General features: G+C 41.8%; 1 protein-coding gene across 1 annotated transcript in view; it reads right to left on the bottom strand.

Annotated features, from left to right (window-relative positions):
• Positions 1–10,000, bottom strand: part of LOC118381343 (collagen alpha-1(XI) chain-like) — a 215,317-nt gene that overhangs the window by 87,578 nt on the left and 117,739 nt on the right. The window contains exons 21-23 of the mRNA XM_052475964.1: positions 7,921–7,974; positions 6,373–6,417; positions 3,559–3,612 (exon numbers count right to left, since the gene is read on the bottom strand). Of these exons, the coding sequence (XP_052331924.1) occupies positions 3,559–3,612; positions 6,373–6,417; positions 7,921–7,974 (153 nt within the window). The remainder of the gene's footprint in view (positions 1–3,558; positions 3,613–6,372; positions 6,418–7,920; positions 7,975–10,000) is intronic.

The raw sequence follows: 10,000 nt of genomic DNA on the forward strand, positions 1-10,000 counted from the left end.
CAACAGGACAGTGATCCTCTATATAACTGTCAACTAGACAGTGATCCTCTATATAACTGTCAACTTGACAGTGATCCTCTATATAACTGTCTCTATATAACTGTCAACAGGACAGGGATCCTCTATATAACTGTCAACAGGACAGGGATCCTCTATATAACTGTCAACAGGACAGTGATCCTCTATATAACTGTCAACAGGACAGGGATCCTCTATATAACTGTCAACAGGAGAGTGATCCTCTATATAACTGTCAACTGGACAGTGATCCTCTATGTAACTGTCAACTAGACAGTGATCCTCTATATAACTGTCAACTAGACAGTGATCCTCTATGTAACTGTCAACTAGACAGTGATCCTCTATATAACTGTCAACAGGACAGGGATCCTCTATGTAACTGTCAACAGGACAGTGATCCTCTATATAACTGTCAACAGGACAGTGATCCTCTATTTAACTGTCAACAGGACAGTGATCCTCTATATAACTGTCAACAGGACAGGGATCCTCTTTGTAACTGTCAACAGGACAGTGATCCTCTATATAACTGTCAACAGGACAGTGACCCTCTATGTAACTGTCAACTAGACAGTGATCCTCTATATAACTGTCAACAGGACAGGGATCCTCTATATAACTGTCAACAGGACAGGGATCCTCTTTGTAACTGTCAACAGGACAGTGATCCTCTATATAACTGTCTCTATATAACTGTCAACAGGACAGTGATCCTCTATATAACTGTCAACTGGACAGTGATCCTCTATATAACTGTCAACAGGACAGTGATCCTCTATATAACTGTCAACAGGACAGTGATCCTCTATATAACTGTCAACTGGACAGTGATCCTCTATATAACTGTCAACAGGACAGTGATCCTCTATATAACTGTCAACGGGACAGGGATCCTCTATATAACTGTCAACTGGACAGTGATCCTCTATATAACTGTCAACAGGACAGTGATCCTCTATATAACTGTCAACGGGACAGGGATCCTCTATATAACTGTCAACTTGACAGTGATCCTCTATATAACTGTCTCTATATAACTGTCTCTATATAACTGTCAACAGGACAGGGATCCTCTATATAACTGTCAACAGGACAGGGATCCTCTTTATAACTGTCAACAGGACAGGGATCCTCTATATAACTGTCAACAGGACAGGGATCCTCTATGTAACTGTGAACTAGACAGTGACCCTCTATATAACTGTCAACAGGACAGTGATCCTCTATATAACTGTCAACAGGACAGTGATCCTCTATGTAACTGTCAACAGGACAGTGATCCTCTATATAACTGTCAACAGGACAGGGATCCTCTATATAACTGTCAACAGGACAGTGATCCTCTATATAACTGTCAACAGGACAGTGATCCTCTATATAACTGTCAACAGGACAGTGATCCTCTATATAACTGTCAACAGGACAGTGATCCTCTATGTAACTGTCAACTTGACAGTGATCCTCTATATAACTGTCAACAGGACAGTGATCCTCTATATAACTGTCAACAGGACAGTGATCCTCTATATAACTGTCTCTATATAACTGTCAACTTGACAGTGAGCCTCTATATAACTGTCAACACGACAGTGATCCTCTATATAACTGTCAACAGGACAGTGACCGTCTATATAACTGTCAACTAGACAGTGATCTTCTATGTAACTGTCAACTGGACAGTGATCCTCTATATAACTGTCAACAGGACAGTGATCCTCTATGTAACTGTCAACTTGACAGTGATCCTCTATATAACTGTCAACAGGACAGTGATCCTCTATGTAACTGTCAACAGGACAGTGATCCTCTATATAACTGTCAACTTGACAGTGAGCCTCTATATAACTGCCAACAGGACAGTGATCCTCTATATAACTGTCAACAGGACAGTGATCCTCTATATAACTGTCAACAGGACAGTGATCCTCTATATAACTGTCAACAGGACAGTGATCCTCTATATAACTGTCAACAGGACAGTGATCCTCTATGTAACTGTCAACTTGACAGTGAGCCTCTATATAACTGCCAACAGGACAGTGATCCTCTATGTAACTGTCAACTTGACAGTGAGCCTCTATATAACTGTCAACAGGACAGTGATCCTCTATATAACTGTCAACAGGACAGTGATCCTCTATATAACTGTCAACAGGACAGTGATCCTCTATATAACTGTCAACAGGACAGTGATCCTCTATATAACTGTCAACAGGACAGGGATCCTCTATGTAACTGTCAACAGGACAGTGATCCTCTATATAACTGTCAACAGGACAGTGATCCTCTATATAACTGTCAACAGGACAGGGATTCTCTATATAACTGTCAACAGGACAGTGATCCTCTATATAACTGTCAACAGGACAGTGATCCTCTATATAACTGTCAACAGGACAGTGATCCTCTATATAACTGTCAACAGTACAGTGATCCTCTATATAACTGTCAACAGGACAGTGATCCTCTATATAACTGTCAACAGTACAGTGATCCTCTATATAACTGTCAACAGGACAGTGATCCTCTATATAACTGTCAACTAGACAGTGATCCTCTATGTAACTGTCAACTTGACAGTGATCCTCTATGTAACTGTCAACAGGACAGTGATCCTCTATATAACTGTCAACAGGACAGTGATCCTCTATATAACTGTCAACAGGACAGGGATCCTCTATATAACTGTCAACAGGACAGTGATCCTCTAATGAACTGTCAACAGGACAGGGATTCTCTATATAACTGTCAACAGGACAGTGATCCTCTATATAACTGCCAACAGGACAGTGATCCTCTATATAACTGTCAACAGGACAGTGATCCTCTATATAACTGTCAACAGGACAGTGATCCTCTATATAACTGTCAACAGTACAGTGATCCTCTATATAACTGTCAACTGGACAGTGATCCTCTATATAACTGTCAACTAGACAGTGATCCTCTATATAACTGTCAACTTGACAGTGATCCTCTATATAACTGTCAACAGGACAGTGATCCTCTATATAACTGTCAACAGGACAGTGATCCTCTATATAACTGTCAACAGGACAGGGATCCTCTATGTAACTGTCAACTGGACAGTGATCCTCTATATAACTGTCAACAGGACAGTGACCCTCTATATAACTGTCAACTGGACAGTGATCCTCTATGTAACTGTCAACTAGACAGTGATCCTCTATGTAACTGTCAACAGGGATTGATGTGACTCCATAAATCTAAACAAGATGATGTAGAGTAACGGAGGGAACAGCGTTGGGGAAAACTTTGTACTGTTGTTCTGCCTCTTAATGAGAGAACATCATGGTGGTAGAGGATATCACACAGTGTGGAGTACATTTGATGAATGAGGGATAGAGAGAGAGAGAGAGAGAGAGAGAGAGAGAGAGAGAGAGAGAGAGAGAGAGAGAGAGAGAGAGAGAAAAGTGAAAAGTGAAAAGTGAAAAGTGAAAAGTGAAAAAGAGAAAGAAAGAAAAATAAATAAAACTAAATAAAATGTACTGCTACTGGTCTGCTGCTGCTACTTACTTGTGATCCAGGGATCCCCTGCTGTCCGGCAGGCCCCGACTCTCCTTGTGGGCCCTGAATGGAACAGAGAGAGAGACAAGATCAGATTCACTACACCTTAGTAGAACAGAGAGAAGATCACATTCACTACACCTTAGTAGAACAGAGAGAGAGATCAGATAAGACTGAGAGACTTGATCTCAACTCTCCACCTGAGTAGAAATCAACTATAACTCTCTATAATGTTCTATAACTCTCTATAATGCTCTAGAACTCTATATAACGCTCTATAACTCTCTATAACTCCCTATAATGCTCTACAACTCTCTATAACTCTCTATAACACTCTATAACTCTCTATAACTCTCTATAATGCTCTATAGAACTCTCTATAACGCTCTATAACTCTCTATAATGCTCTATAACGCTCTATAACTCTCTATAGCTCTCTATAATGCTCTATACCTCTCTATAATGCTCTATAACTCTCTATAACGCTCTATAACTCTCTATAGTGCTCTATAACTCTCTATAATGCTCTATAACTCTCTATAACGCTCTATAACTCTCTATAACTCTCTATAATGCTCTATAACGCTCTATAACTCTCTATAACTCTCTATAATGCTCTATAACGCTCTATAACTCCCCATACCTCTCTATAATGCTCTATAACTCTCTATAACGCTCTATAACTCTCTATAGCGCTCTATAACTCTCTATAATGCTCTATAACTCTCTATAACGCTCTATAACTCTCTATAACTCTCTATAATGCTCTATAACGCTCTATAACTCCCCATAGCTCTCTATAATGCTCTATACCTCTCTATAATGCTCTATAACTCTCTATAACGCTCTATAACTCTCTATAGCGCTCTATAACTCTCTATAACGCTCTATAACTCTCTATAACGCTCTATAACACTCTATAATGCTCTACAGCTCTCTATAACACTACATAACACTCTATAACGCTCTATAACTCTGTATAAAGCTCTATAGCTCTCTATAACACTATATAACGCTCTATAACGCTTTATAACTCTGTATAAAGCTCTATAGCTCTCTATAACGCTCTATAACTCTCTATAGCGCTCTATAATGCTCTATACCGCTCAAAAATGTTGTTGTGTCCCCTGGCATTGGCAACTTCCTGATACCATGTTTGATTGAGTGGAGCTGAAGATCTAAGACTTGAAGTGATTAGACTTTTTTTTGTACTCTGAGAGTCAGTGTTGTGAAACAGCGTCCCTCTCCAAACAACGGCTGCAGAGCAGAGAGTCATCTGGGAAACGGCTTAGGAGTACTAGATCTGGCCTTGAGACTGTGTTAGATCACATCCCTGCTGAGACCATAGCGGAACAAACAATAATAAATATTGATACAGATGAAAGGATGCCTTTGGGATGTTGTGGGTGTTTTGTAGGGTGTGTGTTCTGCTTTCAATTGTTTGTTAAGACAGTTTTAGAAAAACACAAGCTGTGTACGTAACGTAACAAAAAGGGCTAATTCAGGGGAGTTCAGTTGGAGAGACTGAGGGAGGGGTTCCTTTTACAGTAAACTGAGTCATGGGATACGTCCCAAATGACACCCTATTCCCTATGTAGTGCACTACTTTAGACCAGAATCCTATGGAACCCTATTCCCTATTTTTATTTTTATTTATTTAATTTTTTTTACCTTTATTTAACCAGGCAAGTCAGTTAAGAACATATTCTTAAGGTTGAGAGCCACGGTGGACTCTCCCAATGGGCCCACGTGGTTTCAGTAAGGTCAGTCAGGTCAGTCAGGTCAGTCAGGTCAGTCAAGTCAGTCAGGTCAGTCAGGTCAGTCAAGTCAGTCAGGTCAGTCAGGTCAGTCAAGTCAGTCAGGTCAGTCAGGTCAGTCAGGTCAGTCAGGTCAGTCAAGTCAGTCAGGTCAGTCAAGTCAGTCAGGTCAGTCAAGTCAGTCAGGTCAGTCAGGTCAGTCAAGTCAGTCAGGTCAGTCAGGTCAGTCAAGTCAGTCAGGTCAAGTTATTCAGATCAGTCAGATCAGTCAGGTCAGTCAGGTCAGTCAGGTCAGTCAAGTCAGTCAGGTCAGTCAAGTCAGTCAGGTCAGTCAAGTCAGTCAGGTCAGTCAGGTCAGTCAAGTCAGTCAGGTCAGTCAGGTCAGTCAAGTCAGTCAGGTCAAGTTATTCAGATCAGTCAGGTCAGTCAGGTCATTCAAGACAGTCAGGTCAGTCAGATCAGTCAGGTCAGTCAGATCAGTCAGGTCAGTCAAGTCAGTCAGATCAGTCAGGTCAGTCAGGTCAGTCAGGTCAGTCAAGTCAGTCAGATCAGTCAGGTCAGTCAGGTCAGTCAAGTCAGTCAGATCAGTCGGGTCAGTCAGATCAGTCACGTCAGTCAGGTCAGTCAGGTCAGTTAGGTCAGTAAGGTCAGTCAGATCAGTCAGGTCAGTCAGATCAGTCAGGTCAGTCAGATCAGTCGGGTCAGTCAGGTCAGTCAGATCAGTCAGATCAGTCGGGTCAGTCGGGTCAGTCAGGTCAGTCAGATCAGTCGGGTCAGTCAGGTCAGTCAGATGAGTCAGATCAGTCAGGTCAGTCGGGTCAGTCAGATCAGTCGGGTTAGTCAGGTCAGTCAGATCAGTCGGGTCAGATCAGTCAGGTCAGGTCAGTCAGGTCAGTCAGATCAGTCGGGTCAGTGATTTGAAGTGGTGCTGCTCCAGACTGGAACGAGGGGCCCTGTTTTTGGTGTATTCACTCTCCCTCCAGTGATCTGTAGTGACAGGAGCGTTGTGTGGTAGAGGACTGAGTGTCTTGTGATGTTACAGGTATAACCAGATATACTTTCTTACCTGGTTTCCTTTGGGACCAGCTTGGCCATCCAGTCCAGCGAGACCCTGTGAACAACATTTAATGCATTATTAATACATGAAGTATACTTTTGCAGTAGTACTGGTATTGCAGTAGTATTGCAGTATTATAGAGGTACTGATGCATTCAGGCCGTCTGTATAGTTGTACAGCATTTCCAGTACATAGTAGTATTGCGTTAGTATTACAGCAGTATTACAGTATTATAGAGGTACTGGTACATACACTGTCTGTATAGTTTTGCAGCATTAAGTGTATTGCAGTAGTATCATGGTAGCATCATGGTAGTATCGTGGTAGTATCATGGTAGTATCAAAGTGGTACCATGGTAGCATCATGGAGGTATCATGGTAGTATCATGGTAGCATCATGGAGGTATCATGGTAGCAAAGTGGTACCATGGTAGCATCATGGAGGTATCATGGTAGTATCATGGTAGCATCATGGTAGTACCATGTTAGTAGCATAGTAGTATCATGGTAGTATCATGGTAGTACCATGGTAGTATCATACTAGTATCATGGTAGCATCATGGTAGTTTCATAGTAGTATCATGGTAGTACCATGTTAGTATCATAGTAGTACCGTGGTAGTATCATAGTAGTATCATGGTAGTACCATGGTAGTATCATGGTGGTATCAAAGTAGTATCATGGTAGTAAGATGGTGATATCATAGTAGTATCATGGCAGTATTATAGTAGTGTCATAACAGTGTCATTGTAGTATCATGGTAGTATCATTGTATTATCATTGTAGTTACATGGTAGTATCATAGTGGTACCATGGTAGTATCATGGTAGTATTGTAGAGGTACTGGTACATACACTGTCTGCATAGTTTTGCAGCATTAAGCATATTGCAGCAGTATCATGGTAGTATCATGGTAATATTGTGGTAGCATCATGGTAGTATTGTGGTAGTATCATGGTAGTATCATAATAGTATCATGGTAGTATCACGTTAGTATCATGGTAGTATCATGGTAGTATCGTGGTAGTATCATGGTAGTATCATAGTAGTATCATGGTAGTATCACGTTAGTATCATAGTAGTATCATGGTAGTATCACGTTAGTATCATAGTAGTATCATGGTAGTACCATGGTAGTATCACATTAGTATCATAGTAGTATCATGGTAGTATCGTGGTAGTATCATTGTAGTATCATAGTAGTATCATGGTAGTATCACGTTAGTATCATAGTAGTATCATGCTAGTATCACGTTAGTATCATAGTAGTATCATGGTAGTACCATGGTAATATCACATTAGTATCATGGTAGTACCATGGTAGTATCACGTTAGTATCATAGTAGTATCATAGTAGTATCGTGGTAGTATCATGGTAGTATCATGGTAGTATCATAGTAGTATCATGGTAGTACCATGGTAGTATCACATTAGTATCATGGTAGTACCATGGTAGTATCACGTTAGTATCATAGTAGTATTGTGGTAGTATCATGGTAGTATCATGGTAGTATCATAGTAGTATCATGGTAGTATTGTAGAGGTACTGTATACATACACGTTGTCCACCAGTCCCTGGTGATCCCCGAGGGCCAAGCAGACCTCTAGGTCCCTGTATGAAAGAAAAACATTAAGTAAGACAAAAACACAAACATGTTGTTTAGAACTGACCCAGTATCTGACCCAGTAACTGACCCAGTATCTGACCCAGTAACCAACCCAGTATCTGACCCAGTAACCAACCCAGTATCTGACCCAGTAACCAACCCAGTATCTGACCCAGTAACCGACCCAGTATCTGACCCAGTAACCGACCCAGTATCTGACCCAGTAACCGACCCAGTATCTGACCCAGTAACTGACCCAGTATCTGACCCAGTAACTGACCCAGTATCTGACCCAGTAACCAACCCAGTATCTGACCCAGTAACCAACCCAGTATCTGACCCAGTAACCAACCCAGTATCTGACCCAGTAACTGACACAGTATCTGACCCAGTAACCAACCCAGTATCTGACCCAGTAACCAACCCAGTATCTGACCCAGTAACTGACCCAGTATCTGACCCAGTAACCGACTAGTCTTTGTGATATGAGTTGTGTGTTCATTCAGGCCACTGTATTGAGTATCGAAAAGCTACAGTACTTACACTCGACTCTGTCTCGTGAGATGTGTTTTAATGCCAGAGTAAGACGGTAGCCTAGTCACTCAGGTACTATGAGATAGCAGCGGTGCCAGTATAACGTAGTGTTGTCTACCAAAGCCTAGATAAATTGGAGAAACACTGACCTCATGTGGACAAATGTGGTAACTAAAGGTACTCAACAGTTGGTCGGGAGGATAAATCTGTTTCAGCTTTCCGTCTATTCCTTCTTTTTGGAAATTTGTGCGTGAGAAAAATAATATCTAAAAAAATATATCTGGTTACAAAAATGGGTACACAGGGATGGAGAAACTGACACAGGCCAATTAGACCAAACATTAACCAACCATTTTCCCTGTTACCCCTCTACTATGGTACTCAGGATTTGTCAAACTCAGCCCTCGTGACCCCAAAGGGTTTGTTTTTGCCCTAGAACTACACAGCTGATTTAAATAATAAACTTATTCGATGTAGCTGTGTAGTGTTAGGGCAACAAAAACAAAACGTGCACCTCACTTGGGGTCCCGATGATTCGAGTTTGGGAAACGCTGGTCCATATGAACCCAGTCAGCAGGAGAATGTGTCCATGGAGACATCCCAAATAGCACCATATCCCCTACATAGTGCACTACTTTTGACCAGAGCCCTATGGGACCCTATTCCCTACATAGTGCACTACTTTTGACCAGAGCCCATAGGGAATAGGCTGCCATTTGGGATACAGCCACAACACATTTCTCAGAGGTAACGTGAGAAGAGCTACTTCTCAAGCTGTCGTATTTTCTGTGAGGAGATATTAGCCACTCCCACTCCGTCTGTCATATTTTCTGTGAGGAGATATTAGCCACTCCCACTCCGTCTGTCGTATTTTCTGTGAGGAGATATTAGCCACTCCCACTCCGTCTGTCGTATTTTCTGTGAGGAGATATTAGCCACTCCCACTCCGTCTGTCGTATTTTCTGTGAGGAGATATTAGCCACTCCCACTCCGTCTGTCGTATTTTCTGTGAGGAGATATTAGCCACTCCCACTCCGTCTGTCGTATTTTCTGTGAGGAGATATTAGCCACTCCCACTCCGTCTGTCGTATTTTCTGTGAGGAGATATTAGCCACTCCCACTCCGTCTGTCGTATTTTCTGTGAGGAGATATTAGCCACTCCCACTCCGTCTGTCGTATTTTCTGTCAGGAGATATTAGCCACTCCCACTCCGTCTGTCGTATTTTCTGTCAGGAGATATTAGCCACTCCCACTCTGTCTGTTATATTTTCTGTGAGGAGATATTAGCCACTCCCACTCCGTCTGTCGTATTTTCTGTGAGGAGATATTAGCCACTCCCACTCCGTCTGTCGTATTTTCTGTGAGGAGATATTAGCCACTCCCACTCCGTCTGTCGTATTTTCTGTGAGGAGATATTAGCCACTCCCACTCCGTCTGTCGTATTTTCTGTGAGGAGATATTAGCCACTCCCACTCCGTCTGTCGTATTTTCTGTGAG

Source organism: Oncorhynchus keta, chromosome 23 (genome assembly GCF_023373465.1).
Source record: "Oncorhynchus keta strain PuntledgeMale-10-30-2019 chromosome 23, Oket_V2, whole genome shotgun sequence".
NCBI classification, from domain to species: domain Eukaryota; kingdom Metazoa; phylum Chordata; class Actinopteri; order Salmoniformes; family Salmonidae; genus Oncorhynchus; species Oncorhynchus keta.